Source organism: Ascaphus truei, chromosome 3, assembly GCF_040206685.1.
Source record: "Ascaphus truei isolate aAscTru1 chromosome 3, aAscTru1.hap1, whole genome shotgun sequence".
NCBI lineage: Eukaryota > Metazoa > Chordata > Amphibia > Anura > Ascaphidae > Ascaphus > Ascaphus truei.
Genome location: NC_134485.1, coordinates 150,742,336 through 150,762,547, shown reverse-complemented (window position 1 = coordinate 150,762,547; position 20,212 = coordinate 150,742,336). Strand labels below are relative to the sequence as shown.

Sequence of the window (20,212 nt, the reverse complement as noted above, 5' to 3'; positions counted from 1 at the left end):
AAAAGTCCAGATCTTCTCTCCTCTCCCTATCCACGTGGCGGTCATCTTTCGCCCACCTACCTCTACTCATCCCCCTCCTGCCTTTCTCTCATTTTGAATCCTGGCTCTCTTTCTTTTTCTCCTCAGACTCCCTTGTTCTTCTCTTTGGGGACTTCAACTGCCACATTGATGACCCTTCTCTTCCTTGGGCCTCCTGCTTTCTCTCTCTAACCTCTTCTTTTGGCCTTCAACAGTGGACTGCAGCCAGCACCCACAAAGATGGCCACTACCTAGACCTGGTTTTCACTAAAAACTTTTCTCTCACCGATTTCTCCATTTCTCCTTTTCCTCTCTGTGACCATCACCTCATCTCATTTTCTCTATCACGCTTCTTCCCCTCTCATCTTCATCTAGCCCTTGTTTTTGCAGAAACCTGCGCTCTATTAACCTACCAGCTTTTGATTCCTCTTTACGCTCCTCCCTCTCCCCTCTCAGTTCTACTTCAGACCCTGACAACTTGGTCAGGAACTACAACTCTGCCTTATCCTCCTCTCTTGACCTACATGCCCCGCATTCTCTCTGCCGTCCTCGCCCTTCTAATCCCAGACCCTAGCTAAATTCCAACATACGCAGGCTGCGTTCCTCCACTCGCTCCTCTGAACGCCTCTGGAGGAAATCTCATACGCTTGCAGACTTCCTTCACTACAAATTTATGCTGTCCTGTTTCAACTCTGCCCTCTCTCAGGCTAAACAAACCTACTTTTCATCACTAATCAACACGCACAAGTCTAACCCACGTTGACTCTTTTCTGTCTTTGACTCTCTACTCAGACCACCCTTGGCTGCCTCCTCTTCTTCCTCCATCTCACCTCAGGACTTTGCTGACTTTTTTAAGGAAAAGGTTGAATCCCTACATCAGAACATCCCATCTGTTGCCTCCTCCCATCCCACACCGCTTCCTAACTCTCCTCCTGCCTTTCTGTGCTCTTTTTCTGCTATCTCGGAGGAGGATGTGTCACTGCTGATCTCCTCTTCTACCTCTACCACCTGCCCTCTTGATCCCATTCCTCCCCACCTCCTAAAACCTCTTGCTCCTTCTATAGTCCCTATGCTCACACAGATCTTTAACTCTTCCCTCTACTCTGGTACTTTTCCATCCTCCTTCAAACATGCAACCGTGATACCATTGCTCAAAAACAGCAAGCTTGACCCTACTTGTCCTTCTAACTATCGACCTGTCTCCCTCCTGCCTTTTGCCTCCAAACTCCTTGAACTTACTTGTATTCTCTCGATTGCTACACTTTCTCAACACCTATTCTCTACTAGACCCTCTACAATCTGGCTTCCGCACTGCTCACTCTACTGAAACAGCCCTCACTAAAATAACCGACGACCTCCATGCTGCCAAAGACAGAGGTCATTACTCTCTGCTCATATTACTCGACCTCTCTGCAGCATTTGACACCGTGCACCACCCTCTTCTCCTCCACATTCTCCATACTCTTGGTATTCGGAACAAAGCTCTATCCTGGATCTCCTCTTACCTCTCCCATCATACTTTCAGTGTCTCTTTTGCTAACACCTCCAAAGCAGGCTGTAGTGGACCATCGGATTATCATAGCAGGGGTCCCTCTGTTTGGGACTCATGCTGTGTGAATACTATCGGTTCCACCTGTCTGTAAGAGACGCGCAGTAAGAGAGTGACTGAATCAGTCATTCTATCTACATGCCTCTATCAGGTGATCGCGGGGCTATTATTTTATTTTAATAACATATTATTGTAGCAGGGGGTTTCCGGAGCTGAACCGCATTGATTTCAGGTCCGGGCCCCCCTGTTTCCCGAGTTACAGGCCCTGGTTGTGCTCAAGGATGTCTTCTCTCTACCCCTTTTGTCTAAAGCCCTCTTCCGCCTTAAACCTTTCTCACTGACTGCCCTACATTTCTGGAATGCCCTTTCCCTCAATATCCGATAGCACCCTCTCTACCCACCTTAAAACACACCTCTTTAACGAAGCATGTGTGTACACTGGCGACACAGTTTATTACACTGCGGCCAGATCCGCAAGCCGGGAGATTTCCCGGCTTGCTAGTGGCCGCCCCTCGGCGTGCCGCGCGTCATAGACGCGCGGTCACGCGTCTTCGGGAGCGTGCGCCCCCTGCACGCGCGTCCAGGGGCTCCCCGAGGGAGCCCTGGTGTCCCGCGATCGCGGGACAGCGGCAGGGGGTTCCGGGGGACCCGGCGGACCCGGCAGCGGTAGGGAGAGCGCCCCGATCGGAGGGCGCTCTTCCGCTGCTTCGGCGCGCGCCCGTCACTCTCGGGCGCGCGCCAGGCTACTGCTGCGGCACAGAACGGGCAAATGCTCGAATAAACTGTGCCGCAGCAGTAGCTCCGTGGCTGATACTTTACACCTCATACAGACACACTTACCAGAACACCTTCCTACTGTCTCTGTATGTTCCTCCTACTTGCCAATTATATTGTAAGCTCTTAGGGGCAGGGACTCCTTTTCCTAAATGTAACTTTTATGTCTGAACACTTCTTCCCATTATGTGTTATTTGTATTATTTGTTATTTATATAATTGTCACATGTATTACTGCTGTGAAGCGCCATGTACATTAATGGAGCTATATACATAAAGATGTACATACATTACAAAAAGGCAAAAAAGCAAATTCTCTACATTAAGATAGTCTGACTGTCTAGGACCATTATACACTGGGGGACATTTATAAACAAACTAGCTGAGAGACCCGGCGTAGCCCGTGAGTTACATTTAGCGCTAGGAAAAGGGGGGAGGAGAGGGGGGGGGGGGAAGGAGGGGGGGGGAAAGGAGGGGAGGGGGGGACGGGGGAAAAGGAGGGGAGGGGGGGACGGGGGAAAAGGAGGGGAGGGGGGGGACAGTGGACAGGGGGGGGGGGGACAGTGGCCGGGGGGGGGGGGACAGTGGAAAGGACAGTGGACAGGAGGGGATGGGAGGGGGGGGAGAGTGGACAGGAGGGGGGGGAGTGGATGGGAGGGGGGTGACAGTGGACAGGGGGGGGACAGTGGACAGGGGGGGGGTGAAAGTGGACAGGAGGGGGGTGACAGTGGACAGGAGGAGGGGGTGACAGTGGACAGGAGGGGGGAGAGTGGACAGGAGGGGGGGTGACAGTGGACAGGAGGGGGGGCAGTGGACAGGAGGGGGGTTGGTTTGCTTTAAATTGACGGGTCCCTCCTCTCCACTCCCCCTGTATCTTTCTCCGCTCCTGACCCCCCCCCCCCCATGTATAGCTCCGGTCCCCACTCTACAGTGTCTGAGACACAGTGTAACACACACACAGACACACACACACACACACACACACACACACACCTCTCCTTCTGGCCGCCGCCATGTTAGTTAGTCCGCGAGGGAGGAAGGGGGTCCTTGCGTCCGCCGCCATCTTAGGTGCCGCGTGGCAGCGGTAGGCTGCCCTGGCCAATGCCTGTCCCCGCGCCAGGGAGGTGAGCGGGAGAGAGGTGAGTGGAGGGAGCGGGAGGTGAGTGGAGGCAGCGGCAGGCTGCCCTGCCCACTGCCTGTCCCCGCGCCGGGGAGGTGAGTGAAGCGGGAGGTGAGTGGAGGCAGCGGCAGGCTGCCCTGCCCACTGCCTGTCCCCGCGCCGGGGAGGTGAGTGGAGCGGGAGGTGAGTGGAGGGAGCGGGAGGTGAGTGGAGGCAGCGGCAGGCTGCCCTGCCCACTGCCTGTCCCTGCGCTGGGGAGGTGAGTGGAGCGGGAGGTGAGTGGAGGGAGCGGCAGGTTGCCCTGCCCAATGCCTGTCCCCGCGCCGGGGAGGGAGTTGAGCGGGAGGTGGAGGGAGGTGAGTGGAGAGGGAGGTGAGTGTGATGGGGGGGGAGAGGACAGAGAGAGAGGTGTGTGTGTGTGTGTGTGTGTGTGTGTGTGTGTCCCTGTGTGTCCTTTGGCCCGTCACTCCGCCTCAGGCCAATGAGAGGTGTGCGGGGGCGGCCCAAGGGACCAATGAGATTTCCCCTAGGGACACCAGACATCCAGACATCCAGACAGGCATACAGTGCTTTCAATTTTATATAGTAAGATAGTATAAAAGCGGTTTGCCGAGTTAGGAATACACTTAACAAATTATGTTTCTGCACAGTGAGAACTGGTAAGTACTACATCTCCTGATCTGGAAATACGGTTTCCTGTGCTGAGGAGCACATTTTTTTTTTGGCTACTTTAACTTTGCAGATTTGTTCCATTTTCTCCCGAGAAATTACACAAGTTGGTTTATTACAGCCTTGGGGATTGCATGTACAGGTTTACCATAGAAAGAGAAGGCTTTGCATCCTCAAATTGTTAATTACATTGTGGGAAATTTGACTTAATCTTGAATTGAACAGATCCAACACATGCTAGAATTCAAGACCTTTTCGGAAACATCTGACATCATACAGTCGCTTTTCTGCCCTTTAAAACTTCCGTCAAGTCATGAACGGAAAGGATGTCACTTTTTTTGTGGGTGCACAGGTGGTTACATTACAAACTGCAATGCTGAACACCAAGTACTTATTGCTATATTTTTCTCACCGGTATAGCATTGTAGATGCTAGTGATCCTTTTTGGAAAGAAGCAGATGTTTAAATATTTATTTAACAAAAATGACGGGCGTTGTCTTTTTTTTTTTTAGGTAAGCCAATAGTTGAGCAAACCAGTGAAAAAGAATTGAAAAATACAGAAACGGCACTGCCATGTTGCTGCACATGCCATTCAAGGACTGACAATGAAGTTTCGTCCTCCTGCTCCTTGTTGCATGATAAAGTTTCAGCTTCTGATGAAGTGTCCCCAACCAGCAATGGTAACCGCATGACATGGCGTTCAGCAATTCTGAAAATGACAATTTTTTTATTGGGAGACTTACGAAAATGCAATACCATGTGGTTGGGAGAGATTGTTAAACAATTACGTTACATATTCCTATTACTCTTTTAACTTGGGATAACAAAATATATTTAAAATTCAGAACTGCATGTGTCGATCTATTGGAAAAATATAACAAATCTGGTTTTTTTTCAGGCACAAAACTAAGGCTGAAGATATTCAGTGCAAACTAAATACTTTCTTTTTTTTTTTTTAAACTTTGATTTTATTAATTTTTTTCCAGAACAAAAATACAATGAGTCCATGAGGATAACCCCAGGGGGTCCCCTCTTTCGAGTATTCTCATATCATTTCTTTTAACATTGTAGGCATTGTACATTCCTTGAACCTTATCAAGCACATATCGATTTCACGTATACCGACATTCAGTAGACCAGAACAAACCGCAAATGAACAAACAGACAGATATTAATAAAATAATAATAAAATTATTTTAGAATAACTAAATAATAGGAGATGGGGGGGGGGGGGGGGAGCTGACTGCAATCTCGACCTCTTCTCCGAGGAGGTTTCAAGTCAGAGCCATATTCCGGATTCCCGACTTCCCATCTTTGACTCTAAGATTCTTCGTGATTTGGCCTATCCAGGTCAAAGGAGAACGCATCTATTTCAATTAATGCCAAATTGTGGATACCTCAACCCCGAGGATGTCTGTCTGGGCCAACCACAGCGTCCAGACTTTTAGATAATTTTTCCCTGAGTCATTAACTAAGCTTGTTAATTTTTCCATTTTACACACAAACCAAATTCTGTTCTGAATTTTTGGGATATTTGGAATTTCGGATTGTTTCCACAATGCTGCAATCTTGCATCTCGTAGCAGTTGCAAAATGTGCAATCAACCTGTTAGCTGTTTTAGTGATTCCCGGCAATGGCCTATTCAATAAGAACAACCATGGATCCGGGGGAATTTCGAGATCAAATATTCTCTGTACCCAATTTCTAATTTCCTCCCATAGTGGAGTGATGCGAGGGCAAGACCACAGCATGTGTAACAGATTTGCTGTTTCTCCACATAGTCGCGGGCACAATGGTATAAATTTCGATAATTTGAATGGGGTCAGGGACCACCTCATCAGGACTTTATATGCGTTCTCCTTTAATGTTGTGCATATCGAGGACTTGGCGGCGGCCGTGACTATTTTTGTCCAGCTTTCCTCATCTATTTCCTCTCCTAGATACGTCTCCCATTGTCTCATATTTTTTAGTTTGGGGCTATTCCCTGAGGCAGAACCGACCACTTCTCTGTACATCTGCGATATGAGTCCCTTCGTATCGGATTTAACAATACAGAGCCTTTCAAATGAAGTCAGTGGGGGAAAGGGGGCGATTTTGTTATAAAACGCGCGGATCTGAAGAAATCTAAAGAATCCAGCGTTAGGGATTTCTTTGTCTGCTTTGATTTGGTCAAATGTTTTAATGCTTCTAGTCCCCTCCAGATCTCGAAAGTTATTAAGGCCTCTCTGCTGCCAAATTGTGAAGTTAGCTCTATCCAGGCCCGGAGTGAAGTCCGGGATCCCCCACAGGGGGTCACTGCGGAATTTCTAGTGGTCAGTGTGTGTTTAAACTTACATCTCTCCCATATCAAGAAACAGTTGGTCACTGAGGAAAGCGGCTTTTTCATTGCTTTGAGCGCTATTTTGGGGAGCCAGATCATGTTACTTAACTCCAGTGGGGAGCAGCAACTACGTTCCAGGGCAACCCATCTTTTCAATGCTGGGTCTCTCTGCCACTGAATAATTTGACATAATTGTGCCGCCTTGTAGTAGGATAACAGACAAGGTACTGCTAGGCCTCCCGTCAGGGTGGATTTTTTCATAATTGTCTTGTTTACTCTCAGTCTTTTACCTCCCCAGACGAATTCGGACATCGCGGATTGGAGTGAGCCGATCTCACGCACTTTTATGGGTATTGGTAATGTTTGAAAGAGATATATACTGTAGAATGCGTGGGAGCAAGTTCATCTTGAGGCTATATATCCTCCCAATCCATGATATTTTATATGATCCCAATCTCCGAAGATCTGTTTTCAATGTCTGAATCAGTCCGGGGAAATTTGCCTCATAGAGATTCTTATACTCCTTAGTAAGGCGGACGCCGAGATATGTAATATTTTTGGTTTGCCAATTAAAATTAAAATTGAGTTCAATTAGTTTTTCCATAGGTTTGGGTAGGTTAATGTTTAGGGCTTCAGATTTGGCCTGATTTATCTTAAAGCCTGAGATTCGTCCAAAGTTATCCAGCAAGTCCAGTAGATTCGGCAAGGAGGTGAGGGGTTTAGTAATGGCTAACATAATGTCATCCGCATAAAGCGCTATTTTGTGTGTTTGTGAGTGGATGTCTATGCCCACAATATTTGAATTGGACTGAATTTGTGCAGCCAGCGGTTCTACGCATAGGGCAAACATCAGGGGTGAAAGAGGGCATCCTTGTCTCGTCCCACTCTTAATCTGAAACAGCTCAGATGGGAAGCCTTGATGTATTACTCTAGCTGCCGGGCTCGTATACAAGGCTATGATTGCGTTCCTCACCTTGTCCCCAAACCCAAAGGCCCCAAGCGTGGCTTTTAGATATGACCAGTCGATCCTGTCGAAAGCTTTTTCCTCGTCTAGGCTCAACAGCATACCTTCTACTTTGTTAATATTGGCTATCTCTATTAGTTCAATGATTCGTCGGATGTTATCAGCTGCTTGCCGATCCTTGATAAAACTGATCTGGATGTATGAGCCTAGGCAGGATGCGACTTAATCTGTTGGCCATTAATTTAGCGTAAATTTTAATATCCGAATTAATTAGCGAGATTGGTCTGTAACTCTTACAATTCAGAGGATCTTTGCCTGATTTGTGAATTACAGAGATAGACGCTTGGAGCATTTGTTCCGGGAAAGGTTCTCCATCAAGGACCGCATTGAACATCTTAAGGAGGCAGGGGCCAGTAGCTTCAGGAATTTCTTATAGTAAAGGTTCAAGAAACCATCCGGCCCCGGGGCCTTAGATGTTTTCAGTTCCTTGACCACCTGTGTTAATTCCTCTGTAGTAAAATTTGCATCCATCACCTCTCTCCAAATCCCCCAATCTTGGTAGATTCGAGGAATCGAGAAACTCTCTACATGCTTTCTCTGTTTTACGGTTCCCTACTACTTTCTCACCGTTGTACAGTACCTCATAGAAGCTCTTAAATTCCTCTACAATTTGTTTAGGGTTAGCTGTAACTGACCCTATGCAGGAGCGTATCCCCTGTATATTATAATTCATTTGAGGATTTCTCAATTTAGTTGCCATCATGGTATCTGGTCTGTTTGCCCTCTCGTAATATTTCCTCCTTGACGAGCTCAGTGCTTTCTCTGCCTGGGAGGTCAACACAAGATTTAATTTAATCCTTGTGTCCTGTAGTTCTTTTTTTTTTTTTTTTTCAATGTTTTTATTAGGCATTTTTAGAGAATACAACATTTCTGACAAATTGTGTAGCCTAACATTTTCCAAAACATATATATTTTTTTTTTTAAAAGGGGGGGAAAGAAGGGCAACCTAAGTTGTCCATGAAAAAAGGGGAGGGAGCCTTCATAGAGAGAAGGTAAGGAGGGAGGGTGGTGGGGTGGTTGAGGGGGTGGGGGGAAGAGAGGGGGGAGGGTATTGTCGTCCTACAGGGCTGATGGGGTGTGGCTGGTGAGGTTCGTACTGATTTTTTCTTATGGGGGGGGAGTTAGTCTCCCACCTCCCTGGGTTGGTCGGGGCGCGCTGGTATAGTGGAACCAGGGTTCCCAGATATCCTCAAAGGCAGGGTTTTTTTGTCTGATGTTGGCTGTGAGCCTTTCCATAGTCATTACTTCCCCAATCCTTTTCTTTATTGTATTGAGCGCTGGCGTAGCTGTTTTCCTCCAGGAGGCCGCAATACAGCATCTCGCCGCAGTGAGAATGAAGGATATTAATTTCCTGGTGGGCCGAACTATATTCGGCATGGGTGCTGCCAACAGGAAGGTCAGTGGTTCAATAGGAATTTCTAGGCCTGTGACCTCTTTTATAAGAATTTGGACCTTGGCCCAGTATTTCACAATTTCTGGACAGGTCCACCAGATGTGGGCCATGTCCCCTCTATTACCACAGCCTCTCCAACATTGGTCTGATGCCAGAGGGTAGATCTGGTTTAATCGTGCTGGGGTAAGATACCAGCCAAACATGATCTTATAGATGTTTTCCTTAATTGTGGTGCAAAGGGAAGTTTCTGAGGCTGCCTGCCAGATTTCCTCCCAAGTCTCTCTTTCTATATCGACGTTAAGGTCAGCTGACCATCGCAGCATGTAGTCGTGCTGTGTAGGGGACGTTGAGCGCATTAGGATATTGTAAATATCTGAGATGAGTCCCTTCTGGTAGGACTTGTCCTCACACAAGAGTTCAAACGTCGTGAGAGTGGGGTATTCTGGATGAGGGCACGTAGTTCTGACAAAGTTTCTAATTTGTAGATATTTAAAGGTGTCCAATTTTGTAATTTTAAATTTGTTCCTCAGTTCTTGGTGGCTCAGGAGCTTCCCTAGGCTCAGTACGTCGGCAATCGCCTCTATACCCCGTGTGTGAAAGTGGGCGAACAGCTTAGATCCGCATCCTGGAGGGAATTTAGGGTTATTAACAAAGGGGGTGAGTTGTGAGTTTGTGGATGTGAGGTTAAATTTAAGTTTGCAACTGGACCAGGTATCCCACGTGAATCGTGAGGCCTGTAGCTGAAGATTGTGTAAGTGGCCATCTCCTCTGTTCAGGCTCCAGAGGCAGGCTTGCAGAGAAGGCCGTTTGGCACACCCGAGTTTCCATTCCCACCCAGCAACATCGGGTCGGGTCTGAGTTCCACATTACTACCTGCCTGAGCTGAGCAGCTAGGTAATATTTATATAGGTCAGGCACCCCCATCCCTCCTCTGGATCTTGTGGTCATCAGGACTGATCTGGCTACCCTGGGTCTCTTACCCTGCCAAATGAAGTGGAGTAGTCTATTCTGTATATATTTTAGATCGGCGGCCGGGACCTGGATTGGGAGCGTCTGGAATAGGTACAACATTCTTGGGAGTATATTCATTTTGGTAGAGATCATCCTCCCAATCCATGAGATCTGATAACCTTCCCACCGATCTAGATCCCTTTTGATCTGATCCCATAGTTTCGGGTAGTTATCCCTATATAGGTCCCGATAGTGCCTAGATACATTAATTCCCAGATACTTAATGCATGAGGGGCACCATCGGTAGCTGAAATTTAGTTTGAGGAGTTTGATTATGGGGTCGGGAAGACTAATATTTAGGGCCTCAGATTTGTCGCTATTTATTTTATATCCTGATACCTTTCCAAACTCCGTCAGTTCCATCTGAAGGTTGGGGAGGGAAGTTAGGGGTCTGGTCAAGGTCAGGATAATATCGTCAGCGAATAGGGAAATTTTGTATTGTTCAGTGGCCATAGGTATACCCTGGATGTTTGGGTTTTGTCTTATTTTGGCCGCCAGTGGTTCAATCGTGAGAGCGAAGAGGAGAGGGGAGAGGGGGCAACCCTGTCGGGTACCATTTCGAATGTGGATTTGTTCCGCTCCTCCACCCGATAGTCTAACTGAGGCGGATGGTGTTTGGTAGAGCGCCTGGACACCCGTAAGAAAGGAGTCCCTGAATCCGAATTTTTTTAATGTTTGGTCTAGGAACAGCCAGTCAATTCTGTCAAATGCCTTCTCTGCGTCTAAGCTTAGTAACATAGCTTGTGAGTCTGTAAGGTGGGCCTGGTCAACAAGGTTAATGATTTTACGGGTATTGTCTGAGGCCTGACGGCCCAGGACAAACCCGACCTGGTCCATATGTACTAGTCTCGGGAGTATTGGATTAAGTCTGTTCGCCAATATTTTACTGTATAGTTTTAGATCATTGTTCAACAGTGAGATTGGTCTATAGCTACCGCATTGTGTGGGGTCCTTCCCTTCTTTGAGGATTATGGCCAAATTGGCGGACGACATTGAAGATGGGATAGGACATCCTTCTAAAAATGAGTTGAACAATTGTAAAAGGTGGGTGGACAGAATGGGGAGAAACTTCTTATAGTAGGCATTCGTGAAACCATCAGGGCCCGGTGCTTTAGAAATTTTGGAGGCCTTAACGGCCCATTCTAGTTCTTCCGCCGTTATTTTGGCGTTCAGAAGAAGGAGTTCCTCCTCTGTTAATGAGGGGAGGTCGCAGTCAGCTAGATAATCAATGGTAGCCGATAGCGCCTTCGGGTCTGGGCTAGCAGAGTGAGCCCTTAGGTTATATAATTTAGAGTAAAATTTAGTGAATTCCTCTGCAATTTTTTTTTCATTGTATTGGAGTTCACCAGCACTATTCCGGATCGCCGTTATTTGCGATCTTTTGTGTATGCCTCGTAACTTGCTAGCAAGAAGTCTGTCGGCCTTGTTCCCTTTATCGTAATACCTCTGACCCGTCCATTTAAGAGCTTTTTCGACACTGTCCATTTGAATTATTCTTAAGTTGCTTCTGGTAGAAGTCAACTGTTTATAAATTTTCCGGGAAGGGTTATTTTTATGCTGTTGTTCTAAACTTATTATTTTGTCTGTTAGCTCTTTGGTTTGTTTAAGTTTAGTTTTTTTCCTATGGGAGGCAATCGAGATGAAATGTCCTCTGATTGTCGCCTTATGGGCTTCCCACAGGCTCGCTGGAGAGGCAACAGTGCCTATATTTATCCGGAAATATTCCTTAAGGGATTTTTTGATCTCCCGTACTGTCTCCGAGTGATTCAGTAGGGAGTCGTTCAGTCTCCAGGAATACGAGGTTGTTTTCACGAATGGAATGGATAGGGTCAGGGTGATGGGAGCATGATCTGACCACGTGATTGGGCCGATGTCAGTATCTAGGGCGGCTTCTAGGATGTTCTTGGTCGCAAGAAAGTAGTCTATACGGGAATATGTCTGGTGAGGGGCCGAGTAAAAGGTATAATCCCTTTGCCCCTGGTGTTGTGTTCTCCAAATGTCTAAGAGTGAGAAGTCCCCCATTATGTCCTTGAATTTTTTCCCCAGTCTTTGTGTCTGGGTGGAGTGTTGTCGCCCTGGGAGGCTCGATTTATCTTCTTTAGGGTTGAGAGCCATATTTAGATCGCCTGCAATAAGTAGCGATGATAGGTATTGGGGGTCAATTTCTGCCAGAACTGTTTTTAAGAAATCTGTCTGGTTCTCGTTTGGGGCATATAGGTTAATAAGGGCGATTGCCGAGCCTGAGAGCGAACCGTAGACCACAATAAATCTTCCCTCTGGATCTGCCTGGATTTTAGCAAGATTAAATGGGGTGCCCTGACGAATCAGAATGGCGACCCCTCTGCGTTTACAACTATATGAGGCAAAGTAGCTCATCGGATACACATGCTGGAATGTTTTAGGCGGCTCCCGAGATGTGAAGTGTGTCTCCTGGAGGAAAACAACATCGCCTCCCAACCTCTTAAGTTCCTGTAGGGCCAGGCGTCTTTTTCTGGTGTTGTGGAGGCCCTTGACATTTAGGGAAGTAAACTTTAGAGCTTGTTGGCGTGACATTCTGCTTGGGATGGACGCAGACTAATTGTAAACTTTAAGTTAAGATGGTAGCTGGACAGCCAAGTGGGACAGGGGGTAGGGTGGGAGGGGAACCGCTGGGATAGGATCAGCGGATGTAGAAAAGAGAGAAGGTAGACCCTATTGGGGTCTGTAAAGTTTGAAACCGATCTGGTTTAAAGACCGGTTGGGGTGGTTTAAGACCCTAGGGGGGCGGGTCCGACGACTGTCTCCAGTAAGGGTGGGCCGAGTAGAGACCCTTAGCTATTGGGAGTTACAGCCAAAACATGCAGACCGTGGGAGTCCTAGAAGATTGGATTTCTCTCCTGTATGGGCAATGTGGGGAGTGGGCAGGCGCTGGGCTGCTCAGTTCTAGGGGTGGGCGGTGGGGGGGAGGTGAGTGGGTGGGGGGTTCAGGGTTAGGCTGGGTAGGGGACCGCTTCTGGGAGGAGTCCGATTAATGTGTTCCTGGCTTCTGTACTGTGTGTACAGGCGCTCATATAGTGTACCTTGACCTCTCGGGTGGGTGTCTATAAGTGTTGAATGAGCCTGAGGTCTCTTGGGCCCTCCCGGGGCGGTGAGGTTCGGGTGCGTCCCCTCCATGGAGTGGTCCTTGGTGTGAGAAGAGGGGGAAGAGAGGAGGGTGGGGGGGTGGAGTGGAGGGTGTGGGAGGAAAAAAGGGGGGTGATACGGGAGGGGGTTGGGGGGGAAGATAAGGGGCAGAAGGGGGGGAGAGCAGTTCTGACATATCCTAAGCATAGCATTCAATACCAACATTGTACCTCGTATTAGATAGGCTGTGTGTATACAATGCTTGACAGAGTGGTTACATACACTACTGAGCTGAAGCGGTCCACTCCTAGGCTTCCTTGGAACGGCGGTGGTCACCTGTGATTTTACAGGAGGACGAACCGTGGGTGGGGGAGGATGGGGTGGGGGGGAGATTGATCATAGGGGAAGGGAAGCGGACTGGGGGGCGGTGGGGGAGGGGGAGTCTGGGGGGAGGGGGGGGGTGAGGGGGGGAAGGGGGGTTGAGAGGGAAAGGGGAGGGGGGGGGGTGCAGGCTTAAACATTGATCCTTGCGCAGTGTACACAGTTTACATTTAACAATATAGACATCAAACATTTGCCATAGTACAGGTGTTGTGTGACCTTTTGTGGTAAACCTGGGCAAAGCGTCGGACAGATGGGGGGATAATTAGGGGGGGAGGAAGGGATAGGGGGTAGGGGGGGGTACAGGCTTATACATTTAAACATTGAATATTGTACGTAATTTACATTTAGCAGTTGAGGCAACCGACATTTGCCATAGCACAGACGCTGTGCGACCTCGTGTGGTAAACCTGGGTACCGCGTCTGTCAGGCCAATCCGCGTGAGCGTGTCCGGCCGAACAGACGCGGGGGTGAGTGGTTCAGTCCGAAGGGGTCGGGGGAGGGTAGGGGGGGGGCAGGGGCAGGGAGGGGGGGGGGGCAGGGGCAGGGAGGGGGGGGGGGCAGGGGCAGGGAGGGGGGGGGGGGCAGGGGCAGGGAGGGGGGGGGGCAGGGGCAGGGAGGGGGGGGGGGCAGGGGCAGGGAGGGGGGGGGGGCAGGGGCAGGGAGGGGGGGGGGGCAGGGGCAGGGAGGGGGGGGGGCAGGGGCAGGGAGGGGGGGGGCAGGGGCAGGGAGGGGGGGGGCAGGGAGGGGGGGGGCAGGGAGGGGGGGGCAGGGGTAGGGGGGGTGGTGTGGGGGGAAGGGGCGGGGGGAGAGTGTGACCCTGGGCAATGAGTCATAAGTAGTGAGAACATTTTGCATTACAGTTAGATGAATGACGAATAGGCAGAGGCATACGGATCAGCTGGAGGGGAAAGAAAAAAGGGGGGGGCGGGAGGGCCGGGGGGGCAGTGGAACAAATGAGGGTGAGGAGAGGATGTTAGGGGGAGGGGGTGGGAAAGGGGGAGGGGGTGGGAAAGGGGGGCGAGGGGGACTTTAGAATGAGAGGGGGGGTGCTGTTCCCGGATCGGGGAGCAGGGGGGGAGGGTGGTTGGGGGACCAGGGGGGTTGGGGGTGGAAGGGAGGGGGAGGGAGGGGTTGGGAGTAGGTGGGGAGAGGGGGGGGTCCGGAGGTGGGGGTTGAAGAGGGTTGAGTGGGGGGGTTAGGGGAGGGGCTTAAAAACGGTGGGAGTGGCTTAAAAATGGGCGTGGCTGAATATAGAAATGGGAGGGGCTTAATAGAAAAATGGGTATGGTAATACTAAGTTAGTGCAGACTTTTGTGTCCTGTCAGTAGAATGTTGTATACGTGACTTTATTCTCCAGTAGATGTAGCTGGGTTGTGGCTGGAATACGTGGCCCCTCTCTTGGAGTGGATGGGGTGGGGGGGGTTGAAGGGGCAGCTGGGAGGGTTTGTCCTCAGGGGTTCGGGGTGGGGGGGAGCAGGGGTTTGGGGGGACCTCTTGCTGGGCATGCTATTGTGGGGAGGCGGGACATTGCTGACAGAGACATATGGGGGGAGGTGGACGGGGCATGTGCGGGGCACTAGTACAAACTGGTACAAACCCTGGCTGTCGGCGTATATCCGTTGTGTTTCTGGATCGCGTTTCCTGGGTTCTCGCGGTGGGGGGGGGAAGGGGGATCGGGTGTCCTGAATAGGGCTATACACCTTGGCCCAGCCCCCCCGGTCGAGGGGGGGGGGGAGCGTTGAGGAAACCCCGTCCGGGAGAGAGAAGGGGGTGATAAGGGGATCCTCCGGAGGATGCCGCCGGGGAGGTCCAGCAGTCTGCGCCGGGTGGCGTCATCACGCCCCGACGGCACAGCCACCGCTATGCTCAGGCATCGCAGCCGTCGCCGGCGGGAACCCATCGCGCAGCGCGATGACTTCAGTCGGCGCCCCTCCGACCTCGGCGGGGCTCGACTCGCTGGTGTGAGGCCTCCTCGGGCGCCATTTTGGTGAGCGACCGCGGATCGGAGAAGGACCACGAGGAGGGGTATGGACGCTCCGGCCGCCATCTTGGGAGACTGCGGAGTTGATGTCGGTGTGCAGGCAGGCGGGGATCATGCTCCTCAGCGGGGCTCCGGATTCAGCTCCTCATCGTCCTGTAGCTGGATTGTCCTCATTGAGGTCTCAGGGGCTGGCTGCAAGATCTCCGGTGAGCCCTGGGTCGAAGGGAAGGCCACGAGGGAAGGTAAGGATATACCCAGCGCCATTTTGGGGGTTGTTTCTTTTTTTATTTGTTGTGGGATGAACGGTGGTATTCTGCCGGCTGGAATTTGTGGGTAGTTCTGTGCGGTCCCTCATTTTTCCCGGATTTGCCTCTGTCCCGCAATTCTCTCAGAGGTCCTCACAGGCATGTCGTCCCTCTCTCGGGGCCGGTCACCGGCTGAGTGGGCAGGTTGGAAGGGGTCATCTGGGAGGCCCAGGGCTTTAGCGAAAGGTGCCATGTCCTCGGGGTGCCTAATTGTTAGGTATTTGCCCTTGTGGGGGACCACCAATTTGAAGGGGAATCCCCATTTGTATGTTATCCCTTTTTCTCTCAGGAGCAATGTGAGGGGGCGAAGAGCCTTGCGTCGATCTATGGTTAGTTTAGAAAGGTCGTTGTAGACCTGTAGCTGTTCGCCTCGGAACGCGATCGTGTTTCTCCCCCCTGCTAGCGCCCGATCAGCTTGTCTTTGGTTGAGTAGCTGTGCAGTCGCACGATCGCGTCCCGCCGGCGATTAGGGTCCTCGGAGCGTGGCCCCCAGAGCTCTATGCGCTCTGTCAATCTCCAGGTCTCTTGGCTCAAGGTCCGGGCAAAGGAGAAGGAAAAAATCCACCAGGTAGGCCCTCAGGTGCGCAGGCAGGGATTGCCTCAGGGATGCCGCGGACGCGCAGGTTCTGGCGGCGATCCCTGTTTTCCTGGTCTTCCAGGCCATCCCGTAGGGTGTTGATTTCGTGGCCCAAGCGGATGATTTCATCGTCAGCCTCTGACTGATGATGTAGGGCCTCGTCGAGTCTGGCTTCTAGCGTGGTGGTACGCTCCTGGAGGCCATTGATATCCTGCCGGATTTCGGCCACCGCCTCCTTGATGTTGGTTTGGAGTGAGCGCTGTAGTTTGGCATGTAGTTCCTCCAAGTATGCCTTCGTGATTCCCCCCTCAGCGGGTGGGGGGGGACTCGGCGGGGTGTGCTGGTTCCGTGGGGCCTTGTGTGCCTCGTGGGCCTGGAGTCTGGGGGCCATCTTGCCTCTTTCCACTCACTTCTGCAGGCCGCTTTGCAGGGGTGAAGAAGTTGGCTCCTCCGTGAGTCGGGGGATTTTTCCCTTTATTAGCCATCCTGCCGTGTTTAGGAACCTTTTAGGGGCTTTTTATAGGTTTTTGGACGGGTTGAAACTCCTTAAAAAGTAGGTTTATTCAGGAGGGTCTCAGGTGCTCTTCCTCTACCCGACTGTCCTGGATGACGTCATAGACACGCCCCTCGTGTCCTGTAGTTCTTTAAGGATCTGGGGGTTCTTGGTGAGCTTATGGCGAGTTGAGAGTTTTCAAATCAGCCTGTAGTTTTGTGATTGCGGCATTTCTTTCCTTTTTTTTGCAGCTTATAAGCCAATCAAGAAACCACTCATAGTCACTTTGTGGACTTCCCATAATGTGGAATATTTTTGCACACTACCATCATTTGTCTTAAAGAACCGATCCAGTTCCTTACCCACCAACGACAGGGTTTCCGAAGTTTTCAGGATCGATTCATTAAGCAAAAATAAAATAAAAATTAGAACTGACAACACACCGCAATGAAAGAAGGGGAGCTTGTTCAGCTATGCTCCTCTCCCTTGCCCAAGGCAATGGTCCAGTCCCATAAGACGACCCGGCCGTCGTCCCTGGGTCCGGTGTAAACCAGTCACTGGACTTGCCTGGGTCCTCATCAAGCCCCCGATGTAAAACCGTGCGGCGTGATGTGGAGCCCATACAGACCGCGGAGGTGGATCACCCCCCGGGGCACATGCTCTAGCAATAATACTTATAATTAGCCAGCTTAGTACATGTATAGATAACATCCGTGTACATTTGTGTATATGCCCACATCTAGTAACAGATATCCAAAGATTTTCTACTGCGTCTTATGAATACCATATTTATTTTAACTTGGATCTACTAACTTTGTTTAAACTTGTATCTTAATTCCTACTATATCTTTGTCTGTTTTAGTCTTATATATACATCTTTTTTTTTTCCACATCAAATTTTTATTGGGAATCGGGTAAATACAGCAAATTATCTTCCAACCCAGTATCTTACATTGGTGTAACCCACCATCCCCGTTTTTTTTTTTTTTTTTTTTTTTTTTTTTAATTATACAGTCATGTAAATTCAGGAAAAACAGAGCCGACAAGACATCACATAAAGGAAAATAAAAGGGGAGTAGGAGAAAAAAGGAAAATTGACTCACTACGAAGGCTCACACCTATACTCTGACACAAAAGGAGGGAGGGGGGGGGATAGGTTGTATCCATGGTTGGTTAACTCTGTTATCAGCGACTTCTTCTATTACATTTCTAGCTCTGACCTATCTTGTCCGCGTTGGCTTACCAGTCTGTCCTGTCATCTTCTGTCTCAACTGGTTTGTCAGAGGAGAATGCACGTATATCTATCATTGCCAAATAGTGGCATCTACCCCCGGGATATCTGTTTTGCCTAACCAAGGGGACCATGTTTGGAGAAATTTTGTGCCGGTGTCGTTGACCAGACTTGTCAACTGTTCCATCCGGCAGACGCACCAAATTCTGTTTCTAATCTTAGGAATCGTGGGTATTTCTGGTTGCTTCCATAGTGCTGCGAGCTCACACGTGTGGCTGTTGCAAAGTGCGCAACTAATTTGTGCTACGATCCGTTTAGCCAAGCAGGAACAGCCGGGGGTCAAAGGGAACCGAGATGCCCAGTATACTCTGCAGCCACGTCCGAATGTCTTCCCAAAGCGGGGCCACTTTGGTGCAGCTCCACAGCATATGCAGCAAGTCTGCCTGTTCTCCACATTGTTTAGGACACAATGGGGAGTATCCCTTGACAAACTTCGCTAATCTTGTTGGGGTCAGATACCACCTCATCAGTACTTTATATGCATTCTCCCGTAACGTGGTGCATATGGAGCTCTTTGCTAGCGCCAGCAGAATCTGATCCCAGATTCGTCTTCTAAAGTCTCGTCCAAATCTATTTCCCAACGTTTTTGATAACTAAGTCTGGTGTCATTGTCATTTGACGTACACACTACCTCCAGGTATATCCTAGATATGAGTCCCGCTATATATACATCTTTTAACCTTTCGTTACTTAACCTAACTCTAGCTTCTCTTGTAACTACTAACGTCACTTAAATCCAACACAATACATTTTATTCCTATTACTACCTTTTATCTATCCTTCAACCTTATCCTAACTATACTATTTTTATATATAAAGTGATATAACAACCTATCATTTCTAAAATAAACCCTTTACTAAACTATCCTAGAAACCTTTCTTACTTCTCTTTTATTAATACCCGTCTATTTATATTTATACTAAACCCCCCAACAAACTTTTAATCTGTCCTATTTCTGAAACCTAAACTTTTATCTACTATTCCTAATTAACTAGAACCTTTGTGGACTTAACTGCCTGTCTCACTGTGTCTCTCAAGTTCAGACCTTTCCCATGCCTCCGACTGCTGCCTCTCTTCCTTTTCACCTTCTTGCCCCTAACTGCAACCTCCCTTCATTCCTGCTTCCTGCTTGTCACCTTGCTATTCCTTCCTCTCCTATCCCCTCCATACCCCCTGCCCTCCATCCCCCCCGCCCTCCACCCCCCCCCCCTTCTCCTGCCAAACCCCCCCTCCTTCTTCCCCTGAATGTGTCAAACTTGGCCCCTCTGTTAACTTTACCCGCTTTTAATTAACATTGGAGTGTTTTCCTGCTTTTAATTAACTGTCACTAGGTGTCGCCCTTCAGCTTCTTTCCTTGAAGGCTAAAGCATGGCTTCTCCTCTTCCCACCATCTGCCGCTAGATGGCGCTCCACCATAGCCTATCAATGGGACAGTAACCAAGGCATGGCGGCAGACACAGCTCCTTCAAGCGCTTAATTGAAAAGGTGTCTGTGGCCTGTCACAGTCAGTTTTCTCTTTCTTTCGGGGAGGCTCCCACTCAGTTCCAGGACGTCGAGGGGACTGGTTCTTCATCGGGTGAGTGCTGAAAAGGACTCAGGGGGACGGGGACTTTGTTCAGCGGCCGCAGGAACTCTTCTCCCTCAATTCTTCTGAAGGTATGTGGGACCCCATTCCTGAGGATGAATAATCCGAATGGGAAGAGCCAGCGATATTTTATGTCCTTCTCTCTCAGAGCCCTGGTGACCGGTTGGAAGCTCTTTCTTCTTGCCAGGGTAGTGCGTGCCATGTCCTCGAAGACCTTAAATGTTATGCTCTCATATTTCAGGTTTTTAGCAGCCCTTGCGATCTGGGTGACCATCTCTTTTGTTTTGTAATAATGAAATCTTAGGATGATGTCTCGTGGGGGGTCAGAGTGTTGAGGTTTGGCACGCAGCGCCCGATGACATCTATCCAGACACCTCTCATTTTCAGGTAGATAGAGATGAAGAAGCGCTCAAATGCTAGGTATAATAACCATTAATAGCCAATGCCAAAGCCTAAGAATGATCCAAAATCAATAACATAGGTGAGAATAACAGCTAGCAATATTGGGTAAAAAGCCTCCTGAAGACAGGTAATGGGTGGGTATAACCCCAACCCCCCCACTATCAGTCTCATTAGAAAACAACCCTGTAGCAAATAAAGTACTCACAAGTCCTT

At 49.5% G+C, this 20,212-nt stretch overlaps 1 protein-coding gene across 1 annotated transcript in view; it reads left to right on the top strand.

The window, feature by feature from the left end:
- Positions 1–20,212, top strand: part of BRIP1 (BRCA1 interacting DNA helicase 1) — a 746,182-nt gene that overhangs the window by 132,983 nt on the left and 592,987 nt on the right. The window contains exon 5 of the mRNA XM_075593097.1: positions 4,643–4,810. Coding sequence (XP_075449212.1) covers positions 4,643–4,810 — 168 coding nt within the window. The remainder of the gene's footprint in view (positions 1–4,642; positions 4,811–20,212) is intronic.